The sequence below is a fragment of the Lithobates pipiens genome, unplaced genomic scaffold (genome assembly GCF_037356315.1).
Source record: "Lithobates pipiens isolate NorthernLeopardFrog02 unplaced genomic scaffold, aLitPip1_a1.2 Scaffold_79, whole genome shotgun sequence".
Taxonomy (NCBI): Eukaryota; Metazoa; Chordata; class Amphibia; order Anura; family Ranidae; genus Lithobates; species Lithobates pipiens.
In genome coordinates, this window is record NW_027507902.1 from 452280 (window position 1) to 471619 (window position 19340).

General features: G+C 46.1%; 1 protein-coding gene across 1 annotated transcript in view; it reads left to right on the forward strand.

Annotated features, from left to right (window-relative positions):
* Positions 1–2528: 2528 nt before the first annotated feature.
* The window catches only part of LOC143960001 (uncharacterized), a 36552-nt gene continuing 19740 nt past the window's right edge, over positions 2529–19340 (forward strand). The window contains exons 1-2 of the mRNA XM_077468251.1: positions 2529–2631; positions 14510–14638. Of these exons, the coding sequence (XP_077324377.1) occupies positions 14567–14638 (72 nt within the window). The 5' untranslated portion in view covers positions 2529–2631; positions 14510–14566. The remainder of the gene's footprint in view (positions 2632–14509; positions 14639–19340) is intronic.

Sequence of the window (19340 nt, forward strand, 5' to 3'; positions counted from 1 at the left end):
CAAATCAGGGACAGATGAGGAGGACAGAGGGACGTTGCTCCAAATCAGGGACAGATGAGGAGGACGGAGGGACAGAGGGACGTTGCTCCAAATCAGGGACAGATGAGGAGGACGGAGGGACGTTGCTCCAAATCAGGGACAGATGAGGGAGGACGGAGGGACAGAGGGACGTTGCTCCAAATCAGGGACAGATGAGGAGGACAGAGGGACGTTACTCCAAATCAGGGACAGATGAGGAAGACAGAGGGACAGAGGGACGTTGCTCCAAATCAGGGACAGATGAGGAGGGGACAGAGGGACGTTACTCCAAATCAGGGACAGATGAGGAGGACGGAGGGACGTTGCTCCAAATCAGGGACAGATGAGGAGGACAGAGGGACGTTACTCCAAATCAGGGACAGATTGAGGAGGACAGAGGGACGTTGCTCCAAATCAGGGACAGATGAGGAGGACAGAGGACGTTGCTCCAAATCAGGGACAGATGAGGAGGACAGAGGGACGTTGCTCCAAATCAGGGACAGATGAGGAGGACAGAGGGACAGAGGGACGTTGCTCCAAATCAGGGACAGATGAGGAGGACGGAGGGACAGAGGGACGTTGCTCCAAATCAGGGACAGATGAGGAGGACAGAGGGACGTTGCTCCAAATCAGGGACAGATGAGGAGGACAGAGGGACGTTGCTCCAAATCAGGGACAGATGAGGAGGACGGAGGGACAGAGGGACGTTGCTCCAAATCAGGGACAGATGAGGAGGACAGAGGGACGTTGCTCCAAATCAGGGGCAGATGAGGAGGACGGAGGGACGTTGCTCCCAATCAGGCGGGGGGGGGGACAATCTTCTCATCAGAGCTCCGTATGAAGTTGGGGGGTCACATTATCCGGTGGGGGGGTCTGGAGTCACACATGGACATCACTGATACACTACACTGTCATAAGTATTGGGACGCCTGCCTTTACACACACATGACCTGTAATGACCCCCCCAGTCTTAGTCCGGAGGGTTCAATATTGAGTTGGCCCTTTGCAGCTATAACAGCTTCACCTCTTCTGGGAAGGCCGTCCACAAGGTTTAGGAGGGTGTCTATGGGAATGTTTGACCATTCTTCCAGAAGCGCATTTGTGAGGTCAGGCACTGATGTTGGATGAGAAGGCCTGGCTTCAAGTCTCCACTCTTAATTCATCCCAAAGGCGTTCTTTGGGGTTGAGGTCAGGACTCTGTGCAAGCCCGCCAAGTTCCTCCACCCCAAACTCGCTCATCCATGTCTTTATGGGCCTTGCTTTATGCACTGATCCTAATCATTTGGTGGAGGGGGGATTATGATGTGGGGGTGGAGGGGGAGTATAGTGGGGGGGAGGGGATTATAGTGAGGGGGGATTGTGGTGTGAGGGGATTATGGTGAGGGGGGATTATGGTGTTGGGGGAGGGGGATTATGGTGTGAGGGGGATTATGGTATGGGGGTGGAGGGGGATTATAGTGAGGGGGGATTGTGGTGTGGTGGAGGGGGGATTATGGTGTGGGGGAGGGGGGATTATGATGTGGGGGTGGAGGGGGAGTATAGTGGGGGGAGGGGGATTATAGTGAGGGGGGATTATGGTGTGGGGGGGATTATAGTGAGGGGGGATTATGGGTGTGGGGGAGGGGGATTATAGTGAGGGGGGGTTGTGGTGTGGGGGAGGGGGGATTATGATGTGGGGGTGGAGGGGGAGTATAGTGGGGGGAGGGGGATTATAGTGAGGGGGATTATGGTGTGGGGGGGGATTATAGTGAGGGGGGATTATGGTGTGGGGAGGGAGGATTATAGTGAGGGGGGGTTGTGGTGTGGGGGAGGGGGGATTATGATGTGGGGGTGGAGGGGGAGTATAGTGGGGGGGAGGGGGATTATAGTGAGGGGGGATTATGGTGTGGGGGAGGGGGGATTATGATGTGGGGGTGGAGGGGAGTATAGTGTGGGGGGAGGGGGGATTATTGTAGGGGAATTATGGTGTGGGGGAGGGGGATTATAGTGAGGGGGGATTATGGTGTGGGGGAGGGGGATTATGGTGTGGGGGGGTTGTGGTGTGGGGGAGGGGGTATTATGGTGGGGGTTGTTTTTCAGGGGGTTGGGCTTGGCCCCTTAGTTCCAATGAAGGGAACTCTTAAAGCGGAGATTAAGAGCCAGGCCTTCTCATCCAACATCAGTGCCTGTCCTCACAAATGCTCTTCTGGAAGAATGGTCAGACATTCCCATAGACACCCTCCTAAACCTTGTGGACGGCCTTCCCCTCTCTCCCATTAGGATGGATGTGGAATCTCCTACAACCTGCGGCTGTCTCTTCTCTCCGATCCCCTACCAGCTGGAGCCGTAATAATGGATTTCTAGAACTCCATAGAGGAGACACTGCAGCCATCTGCTGCTTCTGCCTCTATCGTCCCAGCTGCCTTAAGCATTATGCTCTGATTGGTCTGCTCTGGTCATGTGACTTCTCAGCTCAGCACTAGAGGGGAAGAAGAGTGCCCACATTACATGTCACTGTGACTCCAAAGACTCCAACTCCATGGCTGAGACTGGAACTCCCACAATCCCCTGGGCTGTGACATCATCACTTCCTGTGTCACCATGAATGGGGGTCCCCTTCTGCTGTGCTGAGAGGTAATCAGACTGTGCTGTGTTATAATCACCTCCGGAGTGTAATCCCTCAGACTGATCGTGTATGTCTCTGTACTGACCGACCGTAATATAACTGACCCCATATAACCGTCCTCCGACCGTAATAATATAACTGACCTGCTATAACCGTCCTCCGACCGTAATAATATAACTGACCCCATATAACCGCCCTCCGACCGTAATAATATAACTGACCCGATATAACCGTCCTCCGACCGATCGTAATAATATAACTGACCTGCTATAACCGTCCTCCGACCGTAATAATATAACTGACCTGATATAACCGCCCTCCGACCGTAATAATATAACTGACCTGATATAACCGTCCTCCGACCGTAATAATATAACTGACCCGATATAACCGTCCTCCGACCGTAATAATATAACTGACCCGATATAACCGTCCTCCGACCGTAATAATATAACTGACCTGATATAACCGTCCTCCGACCATAATAATATAACTGACCCCATATAACCGCCCTCCGACCGTAATAATATAACTGACCTGATATAACCGTCCTCCGACCGTAATAATATAACTGACCTGATATAACCGTCCTCCGACCGTAATAATATAACTGACCTGATATAACCGCCCTCCGACCGTAATAATATAACTGACCCGATATAACCGTCCTCCGACCGTAATAATATAACTGACCTGATATAACCGCCCTCCGACCGTAATAATATAACTGACCCGATATAACCGTCCTCCGACCGTAATAATATAACTGACCCCATATAACCGCCCTCCGACCGTAATAATATAACTGACCTGCTATAACCGTCCTCCGACCGTAATAATATAACTGACCTGCTATAACCGTCCTCCGACCGTAATAATATAACTGACCTGATATAACCGTCCTCCGACCGTAATAATATAACTGACCTGATATAACCGTCCTCCGACCGTAATAATATAACTGACCTGCTATAACCGTCCTCCGACCGTAATAATATAACTGACCCCATATAACCGCCCTCCGACCGACCATAATAATATAACTGACCTGCTATAACCGTCCTCCGACCGTAATAATATAACTGACCTGCTATAACCGTCCTCCGACCGTAATAATATAACTGACCTGATATAACCGTCCTCCGACCGTAATAATATAACTGACCTGCTATAACCGTCCTCCGACCGTAATAATATAACTGACCTGATATAACCGTCCTCCGACCGTAATAATATAACTGACCTGCTATAACCGTCCTCCGACCGTAATAATATAACTGACCTGATATAACCGTCCTCCGACCGTAATAATATAACTGACCTGATATAACCACCCTCCGACCGATCGTAATAATATAACTGACCCGATATAACCGTCCTCCGACCGTAATAATATAACTGACCTGATATAACCGTCCTCCGACCGTAATAATATAACTGACCTGCTATAACCGTCCTCCGACCGATCGTAATAATATAACTGACCCGATATAACCGTCCTCCGACCGTAATAATATAACTGACCTGCTATAACCGTCCTCCGACCGATCGTAATAATATAACTGACCCGATATAACCGTCCTCCGACCGTAATAATATAACTGACCTGATATAACCGTCCTCCGACCGACCGTAATAATATAACTGACCTGATATAACCGTCCTCCGACCGTAATAATATAACTGACCTGATATAACCGTCCTCCGACCGTAATAATATAACTGACCTGATATAACCGTCCTCCGACCGTAATAATATAACTGACCTGCTATAACCGTCCTCCGACCGACCGTAATAATATAACTGACGCGATATAACCGTCCTCCGACCGTAATAATATAACTGACCTGATATAACCGTCCTCCGACCGTAATAATATAACTGACCCCATATAACCGTCCTCCGACCGTAATAATATAACTGACCTGATATAACCGCCCTCCGACCGTAATAATATAACTGACCCGATATAACCGCCCTCCGACCGTAATAATATAACTGACCCGATATAACCGTCCTCCGACCGACCGTAATAATATAACTGACCTGATATAACCGCCCTCCGACCGTAATAATATAACTGACCCGATATAACCGTCCTCCGACCGAACATAATAATATAACTGACCCGATATAACCGTCCTCCGACCGACCGTAATAATATAACTGACCTGCTATAACCGTCCTCCGACCGACCGTAATAATATAACTGACCTGCTATAACCGTCCTCCGACCGTAATAATATAACTGACCTGCTATAACCGTCCTCCGACCGTAATAATATAACTGACCCGATATAACCGTCCTCCGACCGTAATAATATAACTGACCTGATATAACCGTCCTCCGACCGTAATAATATAACTGACCCCATATAACCGTCCTCCGAACCGTAACAATATAACTGACCTGCTATAACCGTCCTCCGACCGTAATAATATAACTGACCTGCTATAACCGTCCTCCGACCGTAATAATATAACTGACCCGATATAACCGTCCTCCGAACCGTAACAATATAACTGACCTGATATAACCGTCCTCCGACCGTAATAATATAACTGACCTGCTATAACCGTCCTCCGACCGTAATAATATAACTGACCTGCTATAACCGTCCTCCGACCGTAATAATATAACTGACCTGATATAACCGTCCTCCGACCGTAATAATATAACTGACCTGATATAACCGTCCTCCGACCGTAATAATATAACTGACCCGATATAACCGTCCTCTGACCGTAATAATATAACTGACCTGATATAACCGTTCTCCGACCGACCGTAATAATATAACTGACCCGATATAACCGTTCTCCGACCGACCGTAATAATATAACTGACCCGATATAACCGTTCTCCGACCGACCGTAATAATATAACTGACCTGATATAACCGTCCTCCGACCGTAATAATATAACTGACCCCATATAACCGTCCTCCGACCGTAATAATATAACTGACCCCATATAACCGCCCTCCGAACCGTAATAATATAACTGACCTGATATAACCGTCCTCCGACCGTAATAATATAACTGACCTGCTATAACCGTCCTCCGACCGTAATAATATAACTGACCTGATATAACCGTCCTCCGACCGTAATAATATAACTGACCTGCTATAACCGTCCTCCGACCGTAATAATATAACTGACCCCATATAACCGCCCTCCGACCGACCATAATAATATAACTGACCTGCTATAACCGTCCTCCGACCGTAATAATATAACTGACCTGCTATAACCGTCCTCCGACCGTAATAATATAACTGACCTGATATAACCGTCCTCCGACCGTAATAATATAACTGACCTGCTATAACCGTCCTCCGACCGTAATAATATAACTGACCTGATATAACCGTCCTCCGACCGTAATAATATAACTGACCTGCTATAACCGTCCTCCGACCGTAATAATATAACTGACCTGATATAACCGTCCTCCGACCGTAATAATATAACTGACCTGATATAACCACCCTCCGACCGATCGTAATAATATAACTGACCCGATATAACCGTCCTCCGACCGTAATAATATAACTGACCTGATATAACCGTCCTCCGACCGTAATAATATAACTGACCTGCTATAACCGTCCTCCGACCGATCGTAATAATATAACTGACCCGATATAACCGTCCTCCGACCGTAATAATATAACTGACCTGCTATAACCGTCCTCCGACCGATCGTAATAATATAACTGACCCGATATAACCGTCCTCCGACCGTAATAATATAACTGACCTGATATAACCGTCCTCCGACCGACCGTAATAATATAACTGACCTGATATAACCGTCCTCCGACCGTAATAATATAACTGACCTGATATAACCGTCCTCCGACCGTAATAATATAACTGACCTGATATAACCGTCCTCCGACCGTAATAATATAACTGACCTGCTATAACCGTCCTCCGACCGACCGTAATAATATAACTGACGCGATATAACCGTCCTCCGACCGTAATAATATAACTGACCTGATATAACCGTCCTCCGACCGTAATAATATAACTGACCCCATATAACCGTCCTCCGACCGTAATAATATAACTGACCTGATATAACCGCCCTCCGACCGTAATAATATAACTGACCCGATATAACCGCCCTCCGACCGTAATAATATAACTGACCCGATATAACCGTCCTCCGACCGACCGTAATAATATAACTGACCTGATATAACCGCCCTCCGACCGTAATAATATAACTGACCCGATATAACCGTCCTCCGACCGAACATAATAATATAACTGACCCGATATAACCGTCCTCCGACCGACCGTAATAATATAACTGACCTGCTATAACCGTCCTCCGACCGACCGTAATAATATAACTGACCTGCTATAACCGTCCTCCGACCGTAATAATATAACTGACCTGCTATAACCGTCCTCCGACCGTAATAATATAACTGACCCGATATAACCGTCCTCCGACCGTAATAATATAACTGACCTGATATAACCGTCCTCCGACCGTAATAATATAACTGACCCCATATAACCGTCCTCCGAACCGTAACAATATAACTGACCTGCTATAACCGTCCTCCGACCGTAATAATATAACTGACCTGCTATAACCGTCCTCCGACCGTAATAATATAACTGACCCGATATAACCGTCCTCCGAACCGTAACAATATAACTGACCTGATATAACCGTCCTCCGACCGTAATAATATAACTGACCTGCTATAACCGTCCTCCGACCGTAATAATATAACTGACCTGCTATAACCGTCCTCCGACCGTAATAATATAACTGACCTGATATAACCGTCCTCCGACCGTAATAATATAACTGACCTGATATAACCGTCCTCCGACCGTAATAATATAACTGACCCGATATAACCGTCCTCTGACCGTAATAATATAACTGACCTGATATAACCGTTCTCCGACCGACCGTAATAATATAACTGACCCGATATAACCGTTCTCCGACCGACCGTAATAATATAACTGACCCGATATAACCGTTCTCCGACCGACCGTAATAATATAACTGACCTGATATAACCGTCCTCCGACCGTAATAATATAACTGACCCCATATAACCGTCCTCCGACCGTAATAATATAACTGACCCCATATAACCGCCCTCCGAACCGTAATAATATAACTGACCCGATATAACCGTCCTCCGACCGTAATAATATAACTGACCTGATATAACCGCCCTCCGACCGACCATAATAATATAACTGACCCGATATAACCGTCCTCCGACCGTAATAATATAACTGACCTGATATAACCGCCCTCCGACCGTAATAATATAACTGACCTGATATAACCGCCCTCCGACCGTAATAATATAACTGACCTGATATAACCGCCCTCCGACCGACCATAATAATATAACTGACCCGATATAACCGTCCTCCGACCATAATAATATAACTGACCCGATATAACCGTCCTCCGACCGTAATAATATAACTGACCTGATATAACCGTCCTCCGACCGTAATAATATAACTGACCCGATATAACCGTCCTCCGACCGTAATAATATAACTGACCCGATATAACCGTACTCCGACCGTAATAATATAACTGACCTGATATAACCGCCCTCCGACCGTAATAATATAACTGACCCGATATAACCGTACTCCGACCGTAATAATATAACTGACCTGATATAACCGTCCTCCGACCGTAATAATATAACTGACCTGATATAACCGTCCTCCGACCGACCGTAATAATATAACTGACCCGATATAACCGCCCTCCGACCGTAATAATATAACTGACCTGATATAACCGCCCTCCGACCGTAATAATATAACTGACCCGATATAATCGTACTCCGACCGTAATAATATAACTGACCTGATATAACTGTCCTCCGACCGTAATAATATAACTGACCCGATATAACCGTCCTCCGACCGACCGTAATAATATAACTGACCTGATATAACCGCCCTCCGACCGTAATAATATAACTGACCTGATATAACCGCCCTCCGACCGTAATAATATAACTGACCTGATATAACCGTCCTCCGACCGACCGTAATAATATAACTGACCTGATATAACCGCCCTCCGACCGTAATAATATAACTGACCTGATATAACCGCCCTCCGACCGTAATAATATAACTGACCTGATATAACCGCCCTCCGACCGTAATAATATAACTGACCTGATATAACTGCCCTCCGACCGTAATAATATAACTGACCCGATATAACCGTACTCCGACCGTAATAATATAACTGACCTGATATAACCGTCCTCCGACCGACCGTAATAATATAACTGACCCGATATAACCGCCCTCCGACCGTAATAATATAACTGACCTGATATAACCGCCCTCCGACCGTAATAATATAACTGACCTGATATAACCGTCCTCCGACCGACCGTAATAATATAACTGACCTGATATAACCGCCCTCCGACCGTAATAATATAACTGACCTGATATAACCGCCCTCCGACCGTAATAATATAACTGACCTGATATAACCGCCCTCCGACCGTAATAATATAACTGACCTGATATAACTGCCCTCCGACCGTAATAATATAACTGACCCGATATAACCGTACTCCGACCGTAATAATATAACTGACCTGATATAACCGTCCTCCGACCGACCGTAATAATATAACTGACCCGATATAACCGCCCTCCGACCGTAATAATATAACTGACCTGATATAACCGCCCTCCGACCGTAATAATATAACTGACCCGATATAACCGCCCTCCGACCGTAATAATATAACTGACCTGCTATAACCGTCCTCCGACCGTAATAATATAACTGACCTGATATAACCGTCCTCCGACCGTAATAATATAACTGACCTGATATAACCACCCTCCGACCGATCGTAATAATATAACTGACCCGATATAACCGTCCTCCGACCGTAATAATATAACTGACCTGATATAACCGTCCTCCGACCGTAATAATATAACTGACCTGCTATAACCGTCCTCCGACCGATCGTAATAATATAACTGACCCGATATAACCGTCCTCCGACCGTAATAATATAACTGACCTGCTATAACCGTCCTCCGACCGATCGTAATAATATAACTGACCCGATATAACCGTCCTCCGACCGTAATAATATAACTGACCTGATATAACCGTCCTCCGACCGACCGTAATAATATAACTGACCTGATATAACCGTCCTCCGACCGTAATAATATAACTGACCTGATATAACCGTCCTCCGACCGTAATAATATAACTGACCTGATATAACCGTCCTCCGACCGTAATAATATAACTGACCTGCTATAACCGTCCTCCGACCGATCGTAATAATATAACTGACCCGATATAACCGTCCTCCGACCGTAATAATATAACTGACCTGATATAACCGTCCTCCGACCGACCGTAATAATATAACTGACGCGATATAACCGTCCTCCGACCGTAATAATATAACTGACCTGATATAACCGTCCTCCGACCGTAATAATATAACTGACCCCATATAACCGTCCTCCGACCGTAATAATATAACTGACCTGATATAACCGTCCTCCGACCGTAATAATATAACTGACCCCATATAACCGTCCTCCGACCGTAATAATATAACTGACCTGATATAACCGCCCTCCGACCGTAATAATATAACTGACCCGATATAACCGCCCTCCGACCGTAATAATATAACTGACCCGATATAACCGTCCTCCGACCGACCGTAATAATATAACTGACCTGATATAACCGCCCTCCGACCGTAATAATATAACTGACCCGATATAACCGTCCTCCGACCGAACATAATAATATAACTGACCCGATATAACCGTCCTCCGACCGACCGTAATAATATAACTGACCTGCTATAACCGTCCTCCGACCGACCGTAATAATATAACTGACCTGCTATAACCGTCCTCCGACCGTAATAATATAACTGACCTGCTATAACCGTCCTCCGACCGTAATAATATAACTGACCCGATATAACCGTCCTCCGACCGTAATAATATAACTGACCTGATATAACCGTCCTCCGACCGTAATAATATAACTGACCCCATATAACCGTCCTCCGAACCGTAACAATATAACTGACCTGCTATAACCGTCCTCCGACCGTAATAATATAACTGACCTGCTATAACCGTCCTCCGACCGTAATAATATAACTGACCCGATATAACCGTCCTCCGAACCGTAACAATATAACTGACCTGATATAACCGTCCTCCGACCGTAATAATATAACTGACCTGCTATAACCGTCCTCCGACCGTAATAATATAACTGACCTGCTATAACCGTCCTCCGACCGTAATAATATAACTGACCTGATATAACCGTCCTCCGACCGTAATAATATAACTGACCTGATATAACCGTCCTCCGACCGTAATAATATAACTGACCCGATATAACCGTCCTCTGACCGTAATAATATAACTGACCTGATATAACCGTTCTCCGACCGACCGTAATAATATAACTGACCCGATATAACCGTTCTCCGACCGACCGTAATAATATAACTGACCCGATATAACCGTTCTCCGACCGACCGTAATAATATAACTGACCTGATATAACCGTCCTCCGACCGTAATAATATAACTGACCCCATATAACCGTCCTCCGACCGTAATAATATAACTGACCCCATATAACCGCCCTCCGAACCGTAATAATATAACTGACCCGATATAACCGTCCTCCGACCGTAATAATATAACTGACCTGATATAACCGCCCTCCGACCGACCATAATAATATAACTGACCCGATATAACCGTCCTCCGACCGTAATAATATAACTGACCTGATATAACCGCCCTCCGACCGTAATAATATAACTGACCTGATATAACCGCCCTCCGACCGTAATAATATAACTGACCTGATATAACCGCCCTCCGACCGACCATAATAATATAACTGACCCGATATAACCGTCCTCCGACCATAATAATATAACTGACCCGATATAACCGTCCTCCGACCGTAATAATATAACTGACCTGATATAACCGTCCTCCGACCGTAATAATATAACTGACCCGATATAACCGTCCTCCGACCGTAATAATATAACTGACCCGATATAACCGTACTCCGACCGTAATAATATAACTGACCTGATATAACCGCCCTCCGACCGTAATAATATAACTGACCCGATATAACCGTACTCCGACCGTAATAATATAACTGACCTGATATAACCGTCCTCCGACCGTAATAATATAACTGACCTGATATAACCGTCCTCCGACCGACCGTAATAATATAACTGACCCGATATAACCGCCCTCCGACCGTAATAATATAACTGACCTGATATAACCGCCCTCCGACCGTAATAATATAACTGACCCGATATAATCGTACTCCGACCGTAATAATATAACTGACCTGATATAACTGTCCTCCGACCGTAATAATATAACTGACCCGATATAACCGTCCTCCGACCGACCGTAATAATATAACTGACCTGATATAACCGCCCTCCGACCGTAATAATATAACTGACCTGATATAACCGCCCTCCGACCGTAATAATATAACTGACCTGATATAACCGTCCTCCGACCGACCGTAATAATATAACTGACCTGATATAACCGCCCTCCGACCGTAATAATATAACTGACCTGATATAACCGCCCTCCGACCGTAATAATATAACTGACCTGATATAACCGCCCTCCGACCGTAATAATATAACTGACCTGATATAACTGCCCTCCGACCGTAATAATATAACTGACCCGATATAACCGTACTCCGACCGTAATAATATAACTGACCTGATATAACCGTCCTCCGACCGACCGTAATAATATAACTGACCCGATATAACCGCCCTCCGACCGTAATAATATAACTGACCTGATATAACCGCCCTCCGACCGTAATAATATAACTGACCTGATATAACCGTCCTCCGACCGACCGTAATAATATAACTGACCTGATATAACCGCCCTCCGACCGTAATAATATAACTGACCTGATATAACCGCCCTCCGACCGTAATAATATAACTGACCTGATATAACCGCCCTCCGACCGTAATAATATAACTGACCTGATATAACTGCCCTCCGACCGTAATAATATAACTGACCCGATATAACCGTACTCCGACCGTAATAATATAACTGACCTGATATAACCGTCCTCCGACCGACCGTAATAATATAACTGACCCGATATAACCGCCCTCCGACCGTAATAATATAACTGACCTGATATAACCGCCCTCCGACCGTAATAATATAACTGACCCGATATAACTGCCCTCCGACCGTAATAATATAACTGACCTGCTATAACCGTCCTCTGATAACTGTACTGAGTACAATATTATTATACCAGGGGCAGTGTGTTATGTATTTTATATGGAGGGAAGCATTATATTATATACAGGGGAGGGCTTTCTATATACAGTATCTGACAAAAGTCAGTACACCCCTAAGTGAAAATGTCCCAAATTGGGCCCAATTGGCCATTTTCCCTCCCCCGGTGTCATGTGACTCGTTAGTGTTACAAGGTCTCAGGTGTGAATGGGGAGCAGGTGTGATAAATTTGGTGTTACCGCTCTCACTCTCTCATACTGGTCACTGGAAGTACAACATGGCACCTCATGGCAAAGATCTCTCTGAGGATCTGAAGATAAGAATTTTTGCTCTACATAAAGATGTTCTAGGCTATAAGAAGATTGCCAAGACCCTGAAACTGATCTGCAGCACGGTGGCCAAGACCATACAGCGGAATAACAGGACGGGTTCCCCTCAGAACAGGCCTCGCCATGGTCCACCAAAGAAGTTGAGGTCACGTGATCAGCGTCATATCCAGAGGTTGTCTTTGGGAAATAGACGTATGAGTGCTGCCAGCATTGCTGCAGAGTTTGTAGGGGGGGGGGGGGGGGTCAGCCTGTCAGTGCTCAGACCATACACCGCACACTGCATCAAATTGGTCTGCATGGCTGTCATCCCAGAAGGAAGCCTCTTCTAAAGATGATGCACAAGAAAGACCACAAACAGTTTGCTGAAGACAAGCAGACTAAGGAGATGGAATACTGGAACCATGTCCTGTGGTCTGATGAGACCAAGATAAAGGTATTTGGTGTCAGATGGTGACAAGCGTGTGTGGGGGCAACCAGGTGAGGAGGACAAAGACAAGTGTGTCTTGTCTACAGTCAGGCATGGTGGTGGGGGTGTCATGGTCTGGGGCTACATGAGTGCTGCCGGCACTGGGGGGGCTACAGATCATTGAGGGGACAATGAATGCCAACATGTACTGTGACATACTGAAGCAGAGCATGATCCCCTCCCTTCAGAGACTGGACCGCAGGGCAGTATTCCAACATGATAACCACCCCAAACACACCTCCAACACCACCACTGCCTTGCTAAAGAAGCTGAGGGTGAAGGTGATGGACTGGCCAAGCATGTCTCCAGACCTAAACCCTATTGATCATCTGTGGGGGATCCTCAGAGGGAAGGTGGAGGAGGGGAAGGTCTCCAACATCCACCAGCTCTGTGATGTCATCATAGGGGAGGGGAAGAGGACTCCAGAGACAACCTGTGAAGCTCTGCTGACCTCCATGTCCAAGAGGGTGAAGGCCGTGCTGGAAAATAATGGCGGCCACACAAAATATTGACACTTTGGGCCCAATTTGGACATTTTCACTTAGGGGTGTACTGACTTTTGTGAGATACTGTATATATGGAGGGGGGAGGGGGCATTAGTCTGTCAGGTTCACACAGTCGATCTCCTCTGTACAGGATCTTTAGGAAGTATTATTGGCCATTGTAATATCGTTATGTGGCATTTTCTCTCTTCTAAGATCACCAATGGTCAGTTCTCCATCACAACATCCACACCTCTGACCACTTCACCCGGGATGGACGGCACCAACATAGCCAAGAGGATACTGAACCTCACCCTGGAGATCGTCTACCTGCTGACCGGAGAGGTGAGGAGGATTCTGGGAGGTCACATGACATCACTCTTATCTCTATTAATAAAACACAGACCTGACCGGAGAGGTGAGGAGGATTCTGGGAGGTCACATGACATCACTCTTATCTCCATTAATAAAACACAGACCTGACCGGAGAGGTGAGGAGGATTCTGGGAGGAGGTCACATGACATCACTCTTATCTCTATTAATAAAACACAGACCTGACCGGAGAGGTGAGGAGGATTCTGGGAGGTCACATGACATCACTCTTATCTCTATTAATAAAACACAGACCTGACCGGAGAGGTGAGGAGGATTCTGGGAGGTCACATGACATCACTCTTATCTCTATTAATAAAACACAGACCTGACCGGAGAGGTGAGGAGGATTCTGGGAGGTCACATGACATCACTCTTATCTCTATTAATAAAACACAGACCTGACCGGAGAGGTGAGGAGGATTCTGGGAGGTCACATGACATCACTCTTATCTCCATTAATAAAACACAGACCTGACCGGAGAGGTGAGGAGGATTCTGGGAGGTCACATGACATCACTCTTATCTCTATTAATAACACACAGACCTGACCGGAGAGGTGAGGAGGATTCTGGGAGGAGGTCACATGACCGGAGAGGTGAGGAGGATTCTGGGAGGTCACATGACATCACTCTTATCTCTATTAATAACACACAGACCTGACCGGAGAGGTGAGGAGGATTCTGGGAGGAGGTCACATGACCGGAGAGGTGAGGAGGATTCTGGGAGGTCACATGACATGAATCTTATCTCTATTAATAAAACACAGACCTGACCGGAGAGGTGAGGAGGATTCTGGGAGGTCACATGACATCTCTCTTATCTCTATTAATAAAACACAGACCTGACCGGAGAGGTGAGGAGGATTCTGGGAGGTCACATGACATCACTCTTATCTCTATTAATAAAACACAGACCTGACCGGAGAGGTGAGGAGGATTCTGGGAGGTCACATGACATCACTCTTATCTCTATTAATAAAACACAGACCTGACCGGAGAGGTGAGGAGGATTCTGGGAGGTCACATGACATCACTCTTATCTCTATTAATAAAACACAGTCCTGACCGGAGAGGTGAGGAGGATTCTGGGAGGTCACATGACATCACTCTTATCTCTATTAATAAAACACAGACCTGACCGGAGAGGTGAGGAGGATTCTGGGAGGTCACATGACATCACTCTTATCTCTATTATATAAAACACAGACCTGACCGGAGAGGTGAGGAGGATTCTGGGAAGTCACATGACATCACTCTTATCTCTATTAATAAAACACAGACCTGACTGGAGAGGTGAGGAGGATTCTGGGAGGTCACATGACATCACTCTTATCTCTATTAATAACACACAGACCTGACCGGAGAGGTGAGGAGGATTCTGGGAGGAGGTCACATGACCGGAGAGGTGAGGAGGATTCTGGGAGGTCACATGACATGAATCTTATCTCTATTAATAAAACACAGACCTGACCGGAGAGGTGAGGAGGATTCTGGGAGGTCACATGACATGAATCTTATCTCTATTAATAATACACAGACCTGACCGGAGAGGTGAGGAGGATTCTGGGAGGTCACATGACATCTCTCTTATCTCTATTAATAAAACACAGACCTGACCGGAGAGGTGAGGAGGATTCTGGGAGGTCACATGACATCTCTCTTATCTCTATTAATAAAACACAGACCTGACCGGAGAGGTGAGGAGGATTCTGGGAGGTCACATGACATCACTCTTATCTCTATTAATAAAACACAGACCTGACCGGAGAGGTGAGGAGGATTCTGGGAGGTCACATGACATCACTCTTATCTCTATTAATAAAACACAGACCTGACCGGAGAGGTGAGGAGGATTCTGGGAGGTCACATGACATCACTCTTATCTCTATTAATAAAACACAGTCCTGACCGGAGAGGTGAGGAGGATTCTGGGAGGTCACATGACATCACTCTTATCTCTATTAATAAAACACAGACCTGACCGGAGAGGTGAGGAGGATTCTGGGAGGTCACATGACATCACTCTTATCTCTATTATATAAAACACAGACCTGACCGGAGAGGTGAGGAGGATTCTGGGAAGTCACATGACATCACTCTTATCTCTATTAATAAAACACAGACCTGACCGGAGAGGTGAGGAGGATTCTGGGAGGAGGTCACATGACCGGAGAGGTGAGGAGGATTCTGGGAGGTCACATGACATGAATCTTATCTCTATTAATAAAACACAGACCTGACCGGAGAGGTGAGGAGGATTCTGGGAGGTCACATGACATCTCTCTTATCTCTATTAATAAAACACAGACCTGACCGGAGAGGTGAGGAGGATTCTGGGAGGTCACATGACATCACTCTTATCTCTATTAATAAAACACAGACCTGACCGGAGAGGTGAGGAGGATTCTGGGAGGTCACATGACATCACTCTTATCTCTATTAATAAAACACAGACCTGACCGGAGAGGTGAGGAGGATTCTGGGAGGTCACATGACATCACTCTTATCTCTATTAATAAAACACAGTCCTGACCGGAGAGGTGAGGAGGATTCTGGGAGGTCACATGACATCACTCTTATCTCTATTAATAAAACACAGACCTGACCGGAGAGGTGAGGAGGATTCTGGGAGGTCACATGACATCACTCTTATCTCTATTATATAAAACACAGACCTGACCGGAGAGGTGAGGAGGATTCTGGGAAGTCACATGACATCACTCTTATCTCTATTAATAAAACACAGACCTGACTGGAGAGGTGAGGAGGATTCTGGGAGGTCACATGACATCACTCTTATCTCTATTAATAACACACAGACCTGACCGGAGAGGTGAGGAGGATTCTGGGAGGAGGTCACATGACCGGAGAGGTGAGGAGGATTCTGGGAGGTCACATGACATGAATCTTATCTCTATTAATAAAACACAGACCTGACCGGAGAGGTGAGGAGGATTCTGGGAGGTCACATGACATGAATCTTATCTCTATTAATAATACACAGACCTGACCGGAGAGGTGAGGAGGATTCTGGGAGGTCACATGACATCTCTCTTATCTCTATTAATAAAACACAGACCTGACCGGAGAGGTGAGGAGGATTCTGGGAGGTCACATGACATCACTCTTATCTCTATTAATAAAACACAGACCTGACCGGAGAGGTGAGGAGGATTCTGGGAGGTCACATGACATCACTCTCATCTCTATTAATAAAACACAGACCTGACCGGAGAGGTGAGGAGGATTCTGGGAGGTCACATGACATCACTCTCATCTCTATTAATAAAACACAGACCTGACCGGAGAGGTGAGGAGGATTCTGGGAGGTCACATGACATCACTCTCATCTCTATTAATAAAACACAGACCTGACCGGAGAGGTGAGGAGGATTCTGGGAGGTCACATGGCATCACTCTCATCTCTATTAATAAAACACAGACCTGACCGGAGAGGTGAGGAGGATTCTGGGAGGTCACATGGCATCACTCTCATCTCTATTAATAAAACACAGACCTGACCGGAGAGGTGAGGAGGATTCTGGGAGGTCACATGACCGGAGAGGTGAGGAGGATTCTGGGAGGTCACATGACATCACTCTTATCTCTATTAATAAAACACAGACCTGACCGGAGAGGTGAGGAGGATTCTGGGAGGTCACATGACATCACTCTCATCTCTATTAATAAAACACAGACCTGACCGGAGAGGTGAGGAGGATTCTGGGAGGTCACATGACATCACTCTCATCTCTATTAATAAAACACAGACCTGACCGGAGAGGTGAGGAGGATTCTGGGAGGTCACATGACATCACTCTCATCTCTATTAATAAAACGCAGACCTGACCGGAGAGGTGAGGAGGATTCTGGGAGGTCACATGACATCACTCTTATCTCTATTAATAAAACACAGACCTGACCAGAGAGGAGAGGAGGATTCTGGGAGGTCACGTGACATCACTCTTATCTCTATTAATAAAACGCAGACCTGACCGGAGAGGTGAGGAGGATTCTGGGAGGTCACATGACATCACTCTTATCTCTATTAATAAAACACAGACCTGACCAGAGAGGTGAGGAGGATTCTGGGAGGTCACGTGACATCACTCTTATCTCTATTAATAAAACACAGACCTGACCGGAGAGGTGAGGAGGATTCTGGGAGGTCACATGACATCACTCTCATCTCTATTAATAAAACGCAGACCTGACCGGAGAGGTGAGGAGGATTCTGGGAGGTCACATGACATCACTCTTATCTCTATTAATAAAACACAGACCTGACCGGAGAGGTGAGGAGGATTCTGGGAGGTCACGTGACATCACTCTTATCTCTATTAATAAAACACAGACCTGACCGGAGAGGTGAGGAGGATTCTGGGAGGTCACATGACATCACTCTTATCTCTATTAATAAAACACAGACCTGACCGGAGAGGTGAGGAGGATTCTGGGAGGTCACATGACATCACTCTTATCTCTATTAATAATACACAGACCTGACCGGAGAGGTGAGGAGGATTCTGGGAGGTCACATGACATCACTCTCATCTCTATCAATAAAACACAGACCTGACCGGAGAGGTGAGGAGGATTCTGGGAGGTCACATGACATCACTCTCATCTCTATTAATAAAACACAGACCTGACCGGAGAGGTGAGGAGGATT